Source organism: Ochotona princeps, chromosome 32, assembly GCF_030435755.1.
Source record: "Ochotona princeps isolate mOchPri1 chromosome 32, mOchPri1.hap1, whole genome shotgun sequence".
NCBI classification, from domain to species: domain Eukaryota; kingdom Metazoa; phylum Chordata; class Mammalia; order Lagomorpha; family Ochotonidae; genus Ochotona; species Ochotona princeps.
Window position 1 is genome coordinate 7,230,642 of NC_080863.1, and position 19,025 is coordinate 7,249,666.

The 19,025-nt window shown below is 47.2% G+C and overlaps 1 protein-coding gene across 1 annotated transcript in view; it reads left to right on the forward strand.

Moving 5' to 3' along the window:
- The window catches only part of PIWIL2 (piwi like RNA-mediated gene silencing 2), a 49,618-nt gene extending 31,874 nt beyond the window's left edge, over positions 1–17,744 (forward strand). The window contains exons 20-22 of the mRNA XM_004591371.2: positions 15,326–15,579; positions 16,725–16,832; positions 17,415–17,744. Of these exons, the coding sequence (XP_004591428.2) occupies positions 15,326–15,579; positions 16,725–16,832; positions 17,415–17,571 (519 nt within the window). The 3' untranslated portion in view covers positions 17,572–17,744. The remainder of the gene's footprint in view (positions 1–15,325; positions 15,580–16,724; positions 16,833–17,414) is intronic.
- The last annotated feature ends 1,281 nt before the right edge of the window (positions 17,745–19,025 follow it).

Sequence of the window (19,025 nt, forward strand, 5' to 3'; positions counted from 1 at the left end):
AATTCCCATAATATGCTCAGGTTTGTGTGTGGGGGGAGTGGTAAGGGTTTTATTCATTTTTTTCAGTTCTAATAGATTTTTATTTTGAATTATGTGGCACAATTTTGTATAGGCTGGGAGTCCCCCCCAAACTCCCACCCCCATCAGATTATTTCCATTTTGTTACAATAGTGTAGTCCTTCATAAGGAATCATAATTCTCTTATTTAAGTGTACCCCAACATTGTTGGCACAGACAATGTCAGACAGTCCAGCATCCCATTGTCTACACAGGTCCAACAATTTCATTGGGATCCATCTTTCGTCTGGAAGCAGGGATGCATATTCCATTATACCCCCAAATCTGTATTTGATAGACCCCAGTACTCCATCACTATACATTTCCGTAAGTGGGAAGCCATGAAACAAGGTCAACAAGTGGTGTGAGTTAGAATAGCCACAACAACAACAACAACAACAACAACAACAACATCAACAACAAATTACAGCACCATGAAAAAATGCACTGCTGAGTAACCAACATATGGGTTCATTTATTTTTTAAAGCCAGAGAGAGAGAAGGAGGGAGGGAGGGAGGGAGGGAGGGAGGGAGGGAGGGAGGGAGGGAGAGAGAGCCAGAGAGGTTTTCATCCTCTGGGTCACTCTTCAGGTGACCACAACAGCCAGTACTGGGCCAGGTGAGTCAGAAGCAGGGGCGTCTTCAGGTCTCCCATGTGGGTGCTGGGGCCCACACGCTTGGGCTATCTGCTGCTTTGCTCAGGTCATTTGCAGGAAGATGGGTTGGAAGCGGAGCAGCCAGGTTATGAACTGGTGCTCATATGGCATGCTGGTGTTTGAGGCAGCAGCAGCTTTGCCTACTTTGCCACAACACTAGCCTCCGTGCTCAGGTTTTTTTTTGAAAAATGATTATTTATAGAGACAGAAGGAGAGTTCCTGTCTGCTAGTTCATCCTTAAAATGTCCATGACGGCTCCCAGCTGGGTCCGAATCCAGACACTGAAGGCAGTCCAAGTTGCCCTCCACGGTGGCATGCAGTGCCTCCCCAGGATCAGGGGAGGAGCCAGGACACAAACTCAGGCATGTGAACGGTCCAGCCCTGGGTGAAATGCCCACCCCCCGCTCAGCTTTGCTAATGTGTGGAAGGTGATCTGTGGAGCCCCCTGAAAGCTGTCTGTGCTCGTGGTGGCCGTTCGTCATGAGGTAAGGATACAGGTTACAGTTAGCTCAGGGAGGGTATGCGTACACAGAATCCAGAAATACCATACTGCGCATGGCGCTTCTGCTCTCTTCTTGTGGAGTACCAACCAAGGATGCTTACTCCAGCCCGCGTGCTCAGAGGTGCATAGGGGCTCCAGGACACAGGTACGATGGTTGGAGCAGTGGATCACCTTTGTGGCTGATCTGAGCTGTCTCCAAGAGCCCTAAGCACTACCCGAGGCCATCACCAAAGTCTTGTGTTTCTAGCTAAGTAGGCAGAGCTCTCAGGTAAGCAGAGACTACCCTGCAGGAGCCGCGGGCAAAGACCAGACTTCTCAGTGTGGAAAGTGAAGTCTTCCTATCCAGCTGCCCTCTGGACTTGGACTAGAGTTCTTTTACAGCACAACCATACTTATGTGGCAGTTTACATTTATATGATAGTCACAGCAGGTGTATCATTGTGAGTATGCCTGACCTATGAAAGAGCCAGAGTGAGGGAGCAACGGATTAGGAGAAAAAAAATTTTTTTTTCACTAAGAAACCAATGCACACATTTTCAGTTTTGTAAAATTTGTATTTCATGAACATACCCTTAAAATTGTATTGGGGGAGGGGGCAAGAAGCAGAGATGGCTCCCATCCGCACGTTCACTCCCCAGATGTTAGCAGTGGCTGGTGCTAGTCCAGGCCAGAGCTGGTACCTGAGTAACACGACCCAGCTACTTCTCAAGCATCACCTGCTGCCTCCCAAGGTGTCCACTGGCAGGAAGCTGAAAACAGGGCTGCACTGGAACCCAGGCATTCCCCTGTGGGGGATACACATCCCAAAGGGCAGCTCGCCCAGGACACCACACTTATCCCCATTTTTTCAAGGCCAGGCTTAGTGCGATTGCTCAGTTGGCTGTGAGTGCCAGTTCTGGTCCCAAAAAGCTTCCTGCTTGTGCCCTGGAAAAGCAGTCGAAGACAGCCCAAAGTCTTGGGATTCTGCACCTGCATGGGAGACCCAGAAGAAGCCCCCGGCTTCTGGCTTTGGATTGGCTCGGCTCCAGCCATAGCAGCCACTTAGGGAGTGAGCCAACAGAAGTTTCTGCTTTCTGTAAAGTTGCCCTTCCAGTAAAAATCTTGAAGTCTCTACTAATTTGTTTACTCTTTTGCCCTGGTGTACCAGCATGCCAACTGTAAAAGTTAGCTAATGGTTAGCTAAACCTAGTCTTCCTCAGGCGACACATTTCCATTGTGACATCCTGAAGAGGCTTTCGCCCCGCCTCCTAGTACAGCCCATTCCCAGTATTACCACAAGACTGTTCATCTGAGTTAGTTGAATCTTACTGTTACATGGAAGATTAGTGATACAGTATGGATGATTAGTTCAGCTCATCATCCTGTTGTATGACTGAAATGTCTCCCAGAGTCGTGCCATGAGGTTGGCAGGCCACAGGATAGTGGACATTTCAGCAACAGCTGTTTCAGTTGGTCCAACAGATGGTATCATCTCTCATTTAAATCTTCTCTTGAGCCACCAACACAATACTGTATTTCCCTTACTGTGTAACCATTTATTCATGCTTTTATACCACGCTCCCTTTCTTCCTTCTCCATTTATTTCCAAACCTTTGTACCTTTTTAGGGGATTAGCTTTGGCCATTGTACTGCTCTGGGTTGCTGGCAGTACTTGCTGCTAGTCTAGTGTCCGTCCCTCGGGTCCCGTTGACACGTGGCAGGGTTGTGGCAGTGTAGACCAGCAGGTGTCACGGGCAGCACAGCTGAATTCCCAGTGAGACTCACTCGGCCAGACGGAGTGAAAGCAGTGTGCCCTGGCTGTTCTGCAAACATCAAGTTTCAGGGTGTAGTTGCAGTTTCTTGCTTAGAGATCGGGGGGGGGGACTAGTTGTATCCCCAAGATGATGGAATCCTTTTGTGGCACCTGAGAATATGGCCTTATTGAGAAGTCATTTCTGAAGTGGAGAAAGGCAGGCGTTGTGGCATAGTGAGTTAAGCTGCCACCTTGGATGCCCACATTCCATATCTGAATGTCAGTTCAGGCCCTGGCTACTCTTCTTAGGACCCAGGTTTTGACTGGTGCTTCTCTGGAAGCAGCAGCCAACAGCCTAGGTGCTTAGGCTCCTGCCACCTGTGTGGTCTGAAGTCAGGAACCCGGAACTTTCCAGGTTCTCCCACATGAGTGCAGGGGCCTGAGGGCTTGGACCATCCTTCACTGCTTCCCCCAACTTATCAGGGAGCTGGGTGGAAAGTGGAGCAACCAGGACTCAAACTGGCATCCTTATGGGATGTCAGCACTGCAAGCCCAGGGTTAACTTGTTACGCCGTGGTACTGGCCCATGTCTCTAATTTCCAAGCTTGCTTAGTACCCCATAAAAATGCTATGTACCATGAAGTAATCATTCCTAATTCACCTTTCTCCCAACTCCTGTGGTAACTTCTTCGTGTGGAACTGCTATTTAAGTATATCTTACTGCAGTAACGATAAAGCATGTGATCTTTCACTGAGCGTGAACTTTTTGTTTAGTTCCATCCACATTGTAGTATTTACCAATATTTTGCTCTCTTACGGCTGAATAATATCCCATTATCAATTCCTAACAATCTGCTCATCTGTTGGACATTAGGACAGAGAATTACAAACAGATCTTTCGTCACTGTTTCACTCCCCAACTGCCCACAGCAGCAGGGGCTGGGTCGGGAGCCAGAGACAGACTGTCTCTGTCTCCCATGTAAGTGGCAGGGACCCAGCCGAGCCGTCACCTGCCACCACCTGGGTGCACATCAGTGGGAAGATGAGAGCGGAGCTGAGACTGGGGCATCCTGATGTGGGATTGTGTATGAAGTGGCGTCTGGATTTGTTACACTAAATGTCTGCCCCCATTGTCACCTTTTACTGTTGTAGCTAATGTCTCTATGAACATGCCTCTACATGTATTTGAGTACCTGTGTTTAGTTCTGTGGTGAAAAGGCTGGTCACGTGGTCATTCCTTGTTTCGCCTCTAAGGAACTACCAAGCCATTTTTCACGGTGGCTGGACCATTTTCCAGGCCTACCAATAGGGCACAAGGGTTCTAGTTTCTTCACTTCTTCACGTTGTTAGTACTTGCTGCTTTCTGCTGGTTTCCAAAAGTAACATTTTTCATATTATTGTTTCACCTACTTGAAAGCGTGAGAATATACAGGAATGAATCCTCCATCTACTGTTTTTTTCCCCCAAATTCCAGTAACAGCTCGGTTGGGCCTGGCTGAAGCCAGGGGTCTCAAACTTTGTCTGGGTCTCCCAAATAGTGATGGAGCCAAGTCTTGAGTGATCATCGGCCACCTCACAGGAAACGTTAGCAGAAAATCAAGAAGCTGGGACTTAAAGTGGCACTCCGGTGTAAGATGTGGGCATCCTACATGGTGAACCCTGATTATTTTTTTTTTAAGATATTTCAGTTTATTTGTAAGAGTTCCCTAGGGCGAAAGAATGAGGGAGGCAGGGAGAGAGAGAGAGAATCTGTCTTCACCCAATGGCTCACTCTCCAGATTGCCACAGTGACAGGAACTCGGCCAGGCGGATGGCAGAGGTTTCCTCTGGGTCTCCCATGTGGGTGCAGGGCCGAGCTCTTGGCCATCTTCTGCTGCATTTTCAGGCGCACTGGGAGAGAGCTGGATCAAAAGTGGAGCAGCTGGGTGACACTTTTTGATACACCACAATGCTGGTTTCTGATTCAGGCTTCCAGAACATTTTCTGCCGTGTGTATGTGGCTCTTGCTTTCCTACTTTTTGCGATGCCTCGTAATTCTTCATTGAAAACTGGATCATCTTTAAAAATATTTACTCAGAGCCAGGGAGAGGGGGGCTTGTTGGGGACGGGGATGGTGTTTCCACCTTCATGCCGCAGCCGGGGGCTGCGAACTTCATCTAGATAGGTCTCTGATGTGCGTCAGGAATCCAGGTAGGCGAGGCATCATCCATTGCCTGCCAGGCTGCACTTGAGCAGGAAGCCTGATTAAAGTGGAGGTGCTTTGCTAGATGCCAGGCACTTTGCCAGCCTGTGAAGTGGACATTTTTAGTAATACAACATGAGAACACTGCAAATCAGATGTCCACCTCCAGGTGCTGCTGTGTGATCGCTCTGATCTGAACTGTGCGTGGACTGGAGGGAAGGTCACCTTCATGCTTGGCCAGTACTGGCCAGAGCTCTCTTCTGAGGACTTTGCCTTTCTCCCTGCTGCTGACTGCCGCCGTGCCGCGGGCTGGAGGAAGGAAAGGCAGCAAGGCAAGGGAAAGCCCTTCAGGGCTCCCCGTGGGGTCCCTCCGGTGTGCTGGACAGAGTGCTCCGCGGAGGTTCGCATCCCACCATTCAAAAGCGTTGGCTTTCCACCGTGGTTGTCCATGTCCTTGTTGCTTATTCTGCCTTTCAAGTCCTTCCTGAGGAGTGCTTTGGAAAATTCAATGAGTTTTTTTTTTTTTTTGAAAGATTTATTTATTTACTTGGAAGGCAGAGAGAGATCTTTCATCCACTGGGTTCACTCCCCCAATGGCTGCAATGGCCATAGCTGAGCTGGTTCAAAGCCAAAAGCCAGGAGTTTTTTGGGTATCCCATGTGGGTGCAGGGGCAGTGGGTTAAGGCACCAGTTGGGATGCCCATCTTCTGTACTGGAGTGCCTGGGTCACGCCCTGATGCCGCCATGGTTTCACTCCAGCTGCTTGTTAATAAGCTGGGAGGCCTGGATGCTGGTTCAGTTCTTGGGTTCCTGCCCCATGTGGGAGACCTGGAGGAAGCTCCCGGATCCTGGTTTTGATCCACTTAGAGCTGTTGCAGACACTTAGAGAACAGGCTAGCGAGTGGAATCTCCTTTCGGGGTCTCTTTCGGGGTCACTGTGCATGTCAAATAAATTAACCTCTTAAAAATTCCGTTAAAAAATTTTTTGAATAGAGAAAATTCATTAAGAGTTTTAATAGTGAATTGGAAACTGATAAGTAATGAGGCTACTTCAAAATATGAAAGTGAAAATAGGAAGTTTATTTTGGTGTAAAAAGAATTTGGAATCCATGCATAGGTTTTTCTTTAAAAAAAGTCCATGAACTTTTTAGAAACCTCTTACATGTGTAGATTTCAAAAGAAAAAGTAACTCAAACTACTAGTTTTGCAGTCCTGGAAGGAAACTGACACATGACATTGTTATATACTGAAGATAACTTTGAATAACGAGGACTAACCATAGACTTTCCATGGCAAATGAGAAGTGGAAAGATTGTCAACGAGAGGCTTTCACAAAAGAAAAGCACACACAAAAAATGGATAAATGGCAAATTATCCCAGATAGAAATTTAGAAAGAACTAAAGAGATGACAATAAAAAGGAAAATTATGAGAGCAAATTTAAATACATACCACCTAAAATAATAAGGTCATAGATATATTTGTGTATAAATATGAATAAGATCCACAACAGTACATTTAATGTTATATATAGGATAATTCCCATGTGCTTGGGCCTTTGCGTTGTTGAAAAAGAGGTAAAAATATAAATTTAAATCGTGCTTTGATACAATGAAGACAATAGGTTGTATTCTCTTGGGTAGCCATTGTAGAATAAAAATGTATCAGATGGGACAGCAAAACACGTTTAAATGTCTTTAAATGGAAGAAAGAGAACACAGCCAGGGCAGGTGTGAAGCACAGTGGGTTGACCAGTTTGGGACGCCCACATCGCGTGTCAGAGTGCCTGGGCGCAGCCGCAGCTGCTCTGCGTCTAACCGAGCTTCCTGCCCGCGGCCGGCCTGGGAAGCAGCAGGTGATGGCCGAAGTGGTTGCGTTCCTGCCACCCATGCGGGAGATTTGACTCCCAGTTCTTACCTGGTTGTCACTGGCATTTGGGGATCCCCAGATGAAAAATACTTTCTCTCTCTCTCTAGCTCTCTGTTTCTGTATCTCTGTGTATTGCCCTGCTTTTGAAATACATCTTCAAAATAAAGGCTTTTGAAAAAAAGATGTAGGTGACTAGATGGGGGACGTGGCAATATTTACACAATGAAAACACGCTAAGGAGAAAACTATGTGTTACATGATGCCTTTTGTAAGAATTCAGGTGGCCAGCCTGGTGGCTCAGCAGACTAACCCTCCACCTGTAAGCACTGGGATCCCAGATGGGTGCTAGTTTGTGTCCCAGCTGCTGCACTTCCAGTCTGGCTCCCACCTTATTACCTGGGAGAACAGAATGGCCCAAGTCCTTGGGACCCTGCACCCACACGGGAGACTCACATAGGAGCTCAGATCTGGGCAACAAAGATCTGTCTCCCCTTCTTTCTGTAAGTCTGCCTTTCCAGTAAAAATACACATTTAAAAAATTGGTCATGATATAGATTTCTGTAAAGACAGGAAGTAGATGAGGCTGCCTTGGCCAGAGTCAGGGTGTGGGGGGATGAGTAGGATGTGATCACTAAGGAGCGTGGAACTCTCTGGGTTATGAAATACCATCAACTTGATGTTGGTACTGGTTACATACAAAAACCTGGGTTGTACATTTTGAGTTCCAGAAAGTAAAACATGTCTCAGGTCTATAGAGACTGGCAGGAGATTAGCAGTTTGCAAAGGATGAGTTGATCAGGAAAGAGGGTATAGTTTCAGGTTCTTTTTAGATGGAATAGAAAATTTGATACTGTTGATACATGCACAACTTTGTGAATACATTATAAATATATAATACTAAAATATGCTATGTATTCTGAAGTATACTGCTTAATTGTGTACTTCAATAAATTTCATGGTGTGTGAGTTTTAAAACACAAAGGACATACTGAAACAAAAACAGGCCTGGTGCAGTAGCCTAGTGGCTAAGATTCTTGCCTTGCGTCCACCGTTTTGTGTCCCAGCTGCTCCACTTCCAATCCAACTCCCTGCTCGTGGCCTGGGAAAGTAGTGGATGGCCCAAAGCCTAGGGACCCTGAACCTGCGTGGGAGACCCAGAAGAAGTTCCTGGTTCCTGGCTTTGGATTGGCTCAGCTTTGGCTATTGTGACCACTGGGGGAGTGAATCAGTAGATGGAAGATCTTCCTCTCTGTCTTTCTCTCTGTATTTCTGCCTTTGCAATGAAAATAAATCTTCAAAAACAAAAGCCGGTACAGTTTTGTAACTGACAGACCTGTCCTACAAGAAACGGTTTCTCTAGGCTGAAGTGAAATGACAATAGGTAACTTGAATCCACAGACAGAAGTAAGTATTAAAAGGTACTGCATGGGTACATGTACGATGGCAAAAAGATATTGGTGATAACTTTTCTGATTTAAGAGCTGCCTAAAACAGCAATTACAAGTCTAGATATATTTCCTTGCAGCTTATAAAATTGTAATGTGTATGGTGATGCAGCCATGTAGCATGTGGGAGGGAATGGACCCATGTAAGCAAACTTTCTGAAAATACTGAAATTAATTTTGTATTAACCAAGTGCATGAGAATGTTGTAAATTATTAACCTTGGTCTTCAGGAAAATAAGAAAACAATTAAAATATACAGTAGACAACCATAATAGTATCTAAAAGCAATCTGTTTAACCCAGAACATGGACAAATAGAAGAATAAAAATAGTAGAAAAATCTAGCAAGATAGGAGGTGTAAATCTTATAATGATATTACATGTAAACACACCCAAATGCTACAGTTGAGAGATTGAAAGAATGGATTAAAATCAGATTGTTTAGGCAAGCTGTCTACAAAAGGTATTTATAACTTTAAAGGTAGCACAAGCTATGCCAGGGTAGCAAAGTAAGCTCAAAATATGGAAAATATTTTATAGAGAATCTAAAAACATCAGTGAAATCCATGGTTGTTTTGTTTTTGCCGAGAAAACGGAAAATCTTTAGAGCATGCATTAAAAAATGAAGGAACCTTATTAAAATCAGGAAATGAAGAGCGACCATCAGGCCTGACTCTTTTTTTTTTTTTTTAAAGATTTTATTATTATTGGAAAGCCGGATATACAGAGAGGAGGAGAGACAGAGAGGAAGATCTTCCATCCGATGTTTCACTCTCCAAGTGAGCTGCAACGGGCCGGTGCACGCCGATCCGAAGCCGGGAACCAGGAACCTCCTCCGGGTCTCACACGCGGATGCAGGGTCCCAAAACCTTGGGCCGTCCTCGACTGCTTTCCCAGGCCACAAGCAGGGAGCTGGATGGGAAGTGGAGCTGCCGGGATTAGAACTGGATGGGAAGTAGAGCTGCCGGGATTAGAACCGGAGCCCATATGGGATCCCGGGGCTTTCAAGGAAAAGACTCTAGCTGCTAGGCCACGGCGCCGGGCCCCATCAGGGCTGACTTTAAAGGGAGTGAGGGTCTTTGGCCCTGCATTCAAGACACTGGTTAGGAAGCTTTCATCGTGTAGAGGAGTGCCCAGGGCGCAAGTCCTGTCTCCACCTGATGCAGTGGACAGCCCACGCACACTGTGGAAGGCAGCAGGTGATCGCTCAGGCTTTGGGTCCGCATCTGACACGGGAGACCAGATGCCGCTGTGCGTCCTGGCTTCCACCTTGGCCAACATGGCTGCTGCAGGTCTTTCGGCAGTGCCTGGGTGGGAGGTCTGTGTCTCGCTGAGAGGTCTGTGTCTCGCTGAGCCTTTCGAATGAGTTTCTTGAGAAGAATGAGAAAATACTGGGGGCTATCATATGCCCAAATGAGGGGTTTCTGGCCAGATAGGAACTAATCTTTTGATTTATAGCTGACATTTAAAGGAGAATTAATGTCACCCCTTTAAAAACTCTCCCTAAAATATAGAGCATTTGCCATGAAAGGGAGCATCAAAAGATTTTTGGAAATTTCACATTATGTTTTTCTTTTTTAAGTTTTAAAAAGTCTGTTTGAAAGACAAAGATCTTCCATCTCTGATTTACCCCCCAGATCCCCACAAGAGCCCAGCCTGGGCCGAGCTGAAGCCAAGAATCCATCTCTGTGTCTCGTGTGGGTGGCAGCGGCCCCCGTCTTGGGCCATCTGCTGCTTTCCCAGGCACACTGCTAGACTGCAAGTAGAGCGACCAGAGCTTAAACTGGCACTCTGGTGTGGGTTGCTGGCATCACAAGTGGAGGCTTAACCTGTGCCACAGTACCCACTCTTACCGTGTTGGTGAAGTTCCATTCTATTCCTAGCTTACTGGCAGTTGGTAATTTTAAGAAATTTGTTTATTTTGATTTGAAGGGCATTTACAGAAAGGAAGGACAGGAATTTTTCATCTGCTGGTTCACTCCCCAACGGCAAGAGATGAGCTGATCTGATCAAGTGCTAGGAGGCGGGAGCTGCTTTTGGGTCCTCTGATTTCCCAGGTCATAAGCAGGGCACTGGATCAAAATGTAGCAGCTGGGAGTTGAACGAGTGCCCCTGTGAGATGCCGGCACTGTAGGTAGGGGGTTAGTGTGCTATGCCCCCGTCGTTTATTTTTAACCACAAATGGATGTTGAATGCTTTTTCTGTCTAGTGAAGTGATTATATGATTTTTCTTCTTTAATCTATGTGGTGAGTTATTCTTTATTTTTTAATGTTTAGCCAGCCTTATAAAACTGCTTGTTTTATTAGTTTTCTGTAACTACTTATAAAAAAGCACCACAAAGTCAATAGTTCAAAACACAGAAATGTATTCTCTTGCAGCTCCAAAGAGTTGAGGTTTTGAAATAGTTATCATTAGGGCCTTGCTTCTTCTGAAAGCGGTAGGGAAGGGTATTTCTTCAGGTTTTGCTTCTTACGGTTGCTGGAAACCCTTGGTGTGTCTGTCGACAGCTGCGTCTCTCTCAGCTCTGACGTCTGAGTTTGTGTCTCTAAACTTGCTCTTTTATGGCCAGTCGCTGGACAAGGACCCACCCCAGTCCAGTCTCCCTCCACCTTCACTCGGTTATGCCTGCAAGACGCTGCTTCTAATAGAGTTCTTGTATTCATGGGTTCCAGCTGGGCATGAATGGAGAAGGGCAGCATTAACTTGGGTGCAGACAAGGTGTATAATTCTGTTGGTACTGTGAGAGTCACTTCAGTGATGCACTTTGCATCTTTGTTCCTGAGAAATACCGATCTGTAGTTTTGTTGTGATGCTCTTAGCATGAAGAACTTCTTTGTGACACCGATTTCTGTTTCCTTAACGACCAGTGAGAACTGTGCTGCTTTTCACATCTGTGTTTTCTACTTACATAAGCTCTGTGGAGAAATGTCTGTTCAAATTCTGTCGGATTTAGGTTGCCTGCGCCAGGGAGGTCTGAGAGTTCTTTTTGTGTGCTGGATACTGGACCCTCTAGTGAAGTAGGGAAGTGCCCGAGAAAGTTCCTGGAGGGGTAGGAGTTTGTGGGCATGGTTAAGACATGTCCTGGGCTGCCTGCATTCCATGGTGGGGCGCTTGCATTCAAATCCAAATCTGGCTTCCAGGTCAGGCTCCATGGGATCTATTAGGTGTACTTGACGGCTCAAGTACTTGGGCCCCTGCCACCTTTGTGGGAGGCCCAGATAGAAATCTCAGCTCCTGGCTTTGGTCTGGACTAGCGCTGACACTGGGCCGTTCAGGGAGGGAATCGTTAGATGAAAGGTGTCTGTGTGTGTCTCCCTGTCTCTTGCTCACTCTGCCTTTCAGATAAAATGAGTAGTTTTTGAAAATTACAAAAATGCTACGGCTCACCTCACATGTGCTTGATCAGGATAGACTAAATGCATCCCCTCCCCCCCACAGAAGGTCAAGAACTAGACAAAGCCAGTCCCTCTCAGCACTCCCATTTATCTTCACACTGGAAGTGCCAGCTGATGCAATTAAAAAGAAATTAAAGATACACAGATTGGGAGGATACAAAGAAAACTATAAGTAACTTGATTATGTAAAACAAAAAATTCCAGGAAATAAAAAACGCTTGCTAACTTGATGACAGATGGATATGAAATGAATACGCACGGGCAGACTTTGGCCTTCCATCTGCTAGGTTCTCCCCAAGTGACCACAACAGCCTGCATCCCAAGGACTTGGGCTCTGCATGGGAGACCTAGAAGAAGCTCCTGGCTCCTGGCTCCTGGCTCCGGATTGACTCAGCTCTGGCTGCTGTGGCCTTTTGGGAAGTGAATAATCAGATGAAAGAGCTTTCTCTCTGTAAATCTGATCTGCTTTTCTAATAAAAACAAAACCAAAAAAACCTTGTCATATGTATTAAAAACACAAAGCTAGAATTTCCAGCGGATAACAGGATGGCATTGTGGTGACCTAGGATTTGGTGATTTGTTTTTCAGATATCCTGAAAACAGTGTCTGTGAAAGAAAAAAAAATAATAGGTGAATTTCACTGAAAAATGTTTTTTAGATTTATTTATTTTTATTACAAAGTCAGATATACAGAGAGGAGGAGAGACAGAGAGGAAGATCTCTGTCCGATGATTCACTCCCCAAGTGACCACAATGGCCGGTGCGTGCCGATCTGAAGCCGGGAACCAGGAACCTCTTCCGGGTCTCCCACGCGGGTACAGGGTCCCAAAGCTTTGGGCCGTCCTCGACTGCTTTCCCAGGCCACAAGCAGGGAGCTGGATGGGAAGTGGCGCTGCCGGGATTAGAACTGGCGCCCATATGGGATCCCAGGGCTTTCAAGGCGAGGACTTCAGCCGCTAGGCCACGCCGCCGGGCCCATGCCTAAACCTTTTTATGATGTGAAGGGGAAAGATGACCCACAGAGATGAACACTTCATTTTTTAAAAGAATTTTCCTATTGCTTAATAATTGGAGCCATGTCTTTCTTGTTCATAAGGCCTAATGTAGCACCTCACACTCGATATCTGGTCAACACATGTAAGAGGAAGAGGTGATGGGCGCCAGCGCTGCGGCATAGCACGCTAAGTCTCTGCCTGCAGCCCCACCGCTCACTGGCCACTGGTTCTTTTCTTGGTTTTTCCATTTCCCTTCCAGTTGCATGCTTGTGACCTGGGAAATGAGCAGAGGATGACTCAAGTCCCTGGGCCCTGCACCCATGTGGGAGCCCCATGGAAGTTTCCTGGCTCCTGGTTTCAGACTGGTTCAGCTGTGGCCATTTGGGGAGAGAGCCAGCAACTAAGGATCTCCGTGTTTCTCTCTTTCCTTATCTCTCTGTAAATCTACTTTTCAAATAAAAATGAAATCTTAAAGGAGGTGATGTCAGAGAACATTGTAGACAGGTTAAATTTCTGTTTTTCACTCCACTGATTTCACTATAGCCCTCCTCTACTCCAGAATATATCTTTCCCTGATAACTGTGGTATGTAGTTTTTTATTTATACAAAAATATGTGGATAAGGTATGTTATTTTATCCCTCTTTGCTTTTATAAGAAAGTAAAGTGATAATTTTTCTCCATTTTCAACTGGGGAAGCCAAGTATTCAAGGTCATTGCTAAGGAACAGTGGACTCCGACTTGGTCCGAAGGCTCCTGACGAAGGCCACCGTTCTCTCTTGTGTCCTTCTCTGGGATGAGTGTTTCTTGGATCCAAGCTCCTGTGCCCACCCATTTAACAGGTTGTCATTTGGAGGACCTTGGAAAGTGGGGTGTGACTGGGGGGGACTGATTGGACCCCCGAGAGCGTGGTGCCCTGGTGTGGAGACTGATCCCTTGGGAGAAGGCCCTGAGTGGGGCTGGCTTCCAACCGAGGTTCCAGAAACAGGGATCTAAGGAAAGCCCAAAGCTGCCATGTGGTCCCTTCACTCCTTAAGCTCTCAGGATCAGGGGCAGGGGAGGAGGATGTTGCCCGTGGCATCCGGGTCTTGTACAAGTTGTTCGCTTCATGCCTGAGGGCAGCTGTGTCCTTCCAGCGGGACATGTCAGAGTCATTTGGGGGCTTAACTGTGAGAATGCCGTTGGCACCCAGTGTACGAAGACCAGGGATGCAGCAGTACTAGGGTATGGTATAGCTCAGGACAGCTGCCCAGTGCCCTGGTGCTGAGGACAAGACCACCAGACTGGTAGTCACACCAGCCTGTCTTCTGTTGGGAGGCAGAGGAAACGGAAGTGCTGTTACCCAGGAGAAGGGAGTAGATGTTGAATGGGAAAAGTAAAAACAAAAAAACAAAAAGTGTGTAACGTCGGCAGTAATTGCAGTGTCCAGTCTGTGACGAGGAACTTCCTGTTTGTAAATGTACTTGAAGATTCTTAGGAAAGGGGCATTTGGACAATATTTGAAAATGTGAATTTAAATTTCAAGAAGATTCCAGGTATTTTTTTTTCTCCACTGCCCCCCCAGGTATTTATTTCTTTAAAAAATTTCTTTAAGTGTCTTCTATAAAACTTGTGAAGGGTACAACAATGCATATTAAATTCACACTTAATTCATCATGTCAATTTTTGAGGGGAATTTAATAGAAACCTAGAATGGACCACACTCAAGTGGTCAAAACAAACTTTTTTTTCCCTTGTAATTTTTACTTATTTGCAAGGTAGAGAGAGAGCTGGGGAGAGGTCTTTTATCTGCTAGTTCACTGCCCAGTTGCCTGAAGCAAGCCAGGGAAAGCCGGGAGCCAGGAACTCAGCCTCTGTGTGGGTGGCAGGGACCCAGCTGACTTGAGCCATGAGCTGTGGCACATGAGCAGCAAGATGGATCGGAAGCAGAATAGCCAGGACTCAAACCAGTTCGTCTGGTCTGGGATGTGGGCATCCCAAGCCATGGCTTCCCCTGCTGTGCAACAGTGCCCATCCCCGGAATGACTTCCTAACCCCTGTGCGAGCCACCCACTTCCAGGACCAAATAAACCAAGGCACTTGGAGGGGCACCTGTCACGTTAGACACAGTGGAGCCTCTGTGTTAGCATGTTCCTGACATCCCCCCAGTCTTGCCTAAGCAGTTGTCCGTGGTAAAAATGCATGTAGCAGGAAGACTGTTGAGCCTGCGATTGGACTGCCACTCCTCTTTAACTTTGTCCACACTGTGGATGTGACTCATGACTGGTCTATTTTGCTTTCGTGTTTTACGATACCTTTGCTGCTCCGGGCTTGTTTTATAACCCTGTGGCAGTCTGGAAGAGATTAGAAGTGTCATCCTCCCCCCCCCCCCCCACCTATTGCCTCCCATCTCCTTGCCCTTAGGACACCGTTGTTCATGAGGCAAGCTGCTAAGAGCCCGAGCCGTGTGACCCGAGTGAGCCCCACAGGGCTCCTGACCAGAAGTGTCATTTCAGGTGAACCACTGTCTGCCAGAGAAGATCGTGGTCTACCGGGACGGAGTGTCCGATGGCCAGCTGAAAACGGTCGCCAACTACGAGATCCCCCAGCTGCAGAAATGCTTCGAAGCTTTTGAGAATTATCAGCCCAAGATGGTGGTCTTCGTAGTTCAGAAGAAGATCAGCACCAATCTGTACCTGGCTGCCACGGAGCACTTCGTGACCCCCTCCCCTGGGACTGTGGTGGATCACACGATAACGAGCTGCGAGTGGTAAGTGGCGCAGCAGAGTCCCGTGGGTTAGCAAGGCCACAGCAGACCCCTTGTCTGTCTCCTGGCTCTTGGAACAGGGAGGTTGCCTGGAGAGACATGGGATAGAATCCTGAGATCCTTTTGGTGGCAAAGCAATCTTTTTAAAAAAGCTATCTGAGACCAACAAGGATGACAAACCTTTTGCCTCTGACCTACAAAATACTGAACACAATGTTTTCGTGAGAAAATTCAAGCTGCACCTTCTCCGTGGGGATGAAGTATTTTCTGTCATCAATCTTCTATAAAAATGTTAAAAATGTTTTTAAAATGTATGTGAGAATCAGAGAGATGGATCTTCATCCTCTGGCTCGTTCCCCAAATGGCCCCAAGCAGCCAGGGCTGGACCAGGCCCACCTCAGCCACCATTCTGTTATTACTTTTTTAATGTGGTTCATATATTTTGAAAGAGTTAAAGAGGGAGAGACAGAGATCTTCCATCTGCTTCTTCACTCCCAGGAGGGCCACAGTGAACAGGCTGAAGTCAAAATTTTTTTCTGGGTCTCCCGCATGGTAACGGGCCCAGATGCTTGAGCTGCTCTTCCCAGGCTCCTAACAGCTGGATTAGATGTGGAGCAGCTGGGACGTGAACTAGTGCCCATGTGGGATGCCGCTGCAGGCAATGGCTCTACCCACTACGCCATAATGCCAATTCCCTGCCACCATTCTTAAATAGTCTCTTGAGGAATTTTAACAGAATTTTAGCCTTACCTGGGGGCTGGTATTTTGGTTGGTAAGCTACTGACTGCAACTCCAGCATCCCTTACAGGTGCTGCTTTGAAACTTGGCTGCATCCACTTTGGTCCAGCTCCCTGCCAATGCCCCTGGAAAAGCAGTGGAGGATGGCCCACGTTTTGGGCCCCTCTGCACCTGTGTGTGAGACCGAGATGAAACTCTGGGTTCTTGACTTTGGCCTGGCCCAGCTCAGCTGTGAAGGCATTTGGGGAGATAATTGACAGATGGAAGATTCTTTCTCTTTCCCATCTGCCACCACTTCCCTCCCTCTCTATAACTCTGCCTTTCAAATAATTTGGAAGATCGGTAGCCTATCTTTTCAGCCCTGTCTGGACACATGACTGGATCCCTAATCTGTGCTTTTATCTTGCTAGGGTGGATTTCTACCTCCTTGCACATCACGTGAGGCAGGGCTGTGGCATCCCTACGCATTACGTGTGCGTGCTCAACACGGCCAACCTGAGCCCTGATCACATGCAGAGGTGAGCCGGTCGTTCACTCCCTTCTCCTCCTGGGCAATAGCTCTGGCCAGCTAGCTGGCGAGGCCTTGCCTGCCCTCAGCCAGTGTGCTGGCCCAGAGGGTCTTCCTCTCCCTCACAATAGTGGTATTTTGTTGAGGAATGATAATCCTGGATTTACAGCAGAATTACTTGAATGACTTTCCACCACAACACTGCTGATGCTGGCCTTAAGCCCCAATCATCTGATGTACCTGGACTCTAGGATGCAGGTGATGACGACAGCCAGCCCTGATTGGAGCTGGGATGCCCTTGAGGTCAGAGGAGTGAAGTGCCTTGTGGTCCTGACCTTCTGCAGCTTCCATGGCCGACAAAACCAACTTTGTCTTCTTTTCCTTGTTTTGACATAAAAACAGGGAACTGCCTCAAGGGAGTTTGCCCGTGTGTTCTGACTTACACGTGACATTAGAAACAGTTCCACACGTGTGTTCCCGGGCTCCCCAGTTTGCTGGTGAGCAGCTGAGCCGTCGCATCCCTGACGGTGGTAAGTACATCCCTGCTAGAGGTGGCAGGTGATAAGGATCGTGTTTTCTTTTTGGCCTGCAGGTTGACTTTCAAACTGTGCCACATGTACTGGAATTGGCCCGGTACCATCCGAGTCCCAGCTCCTTGCAAATATGCCCACAAGCTAGCCTTCCTGTCAGGCCAGATCTTGCATCATGAGCCAGCCATCCAACTGTGCGAGAACCTGTTCTTCCTGTGACTGCCCAGCCCAGGTCTCAGCTGGGCTGACTGCGGAGCTGGCTTGAGAGCAGCATTTTCCCTTTCTCCAACCCTGTAGAATAAGATATCTTTTGTTCTCCTAAAGCTGGTGTCGCCAAAAGCCAGGTGTCAGCTAGGAAGTGCCCTGTGTCCCTTGCAGAGCGGAGGGGAGCAGCACGCGCTGCAGAAACCCAGTTAGGCCTCAGAGCTGTCCTCGCTGAGCAGTTCCCACTCCTGGCAGCAGCATGGAGCAAGCAGATGAAACCTTTGCAGGTTTCTTGAAGCAGAGTTAGTCCACACAGGCCACCTGGAGAGGCGATGGAAAGAGCCGCTGTGGCTGGTGGCTGGTGTGAAGGGCATGTAATCAGATTGGCTCATGGGAGAGTCAGTTCTTTGTGGGGAGTTTACAACGCCTGTGACTTGAATTGGATGTTCAAGTGGCTTTCAGCTGTCCTTTGGCCTCCTGAAAGAATCCAAGTGAAGTTGTGTTTAGTTTGTTTTTTTTTAAAGTATACCTTTCAGACACATTGTGGGAGATCATATTGAGGTCTTGTTCCCTGCCAGTGTACCGACATGAGCGTTACCTCTTCATGGCTGGCGTTCAGTTAAATCTGTTGGTTAAGTTACAATCTTGGCCCGCCGGCAGAGTTTGAGATGAGGTGTGGGTGGCCTTGGTTGCTGTTGAGAGGGGGGATTGCCTGCTTCTCTTGTGCAATAACCTCTAATTGGTGGGTGGTTCATTTTGCCGGGAACTTTTTGGAACGCAGGCTGAGATTTGCAGAAGTCGGCTTTGGAAAAACATGACATTCCTACCAAAGTCCAGACGGGACACATTACATGTACTGCTTGTCCACCGGGGCCTGCAAGAGTCAGTGTTTTTGGGGAGACCCTGTCGTTCTGTGTTGGTTTCTCACCCCTCCCCCACTCTTCTTATTTTCAAATCTTCTTTCAGACCCTTCGGGCAGCTTTCTAACATGTCTTGCCTTCGTGGGGTTTTAAAAGCCAGTTTTATGCAACGTCTCAGATTTGTATTTATTTTGGGGCTGAGAGTGACAGGAAAGGACACGGTGGAAATGCCCTTTTCATCTGACGCTGTGTGAGAGGACACACTTCAGCCTCAAGGTCCTTAAAAGAGCAAAGCCCAGAAAGTTCTCAGTTGACTGCAGGACCCAGCACAGTGCCAGGAGCAATGAGTGTGGCGGGTTCTCTGGGTTCGCATGGAGTCTGTAACATGGGGTGAGGCTACGACCTGGAATTTAAACCCTGTGAACTCGAGCTAAATGAGCCCTTGGTCTCTGCTGAGCAACGGAGTTTCCTGATTTTCTTTGGCAGCAGTTTGAATTTCACATTACAAGTTGGATTTCCTGATAGCCCTTTTTCCCCCTTTTCTTAGAAAATAAGAACAGACAGACAGCTTGACTAGAATCCTAAGATGTGTTCACTTTTTAGTCCCAG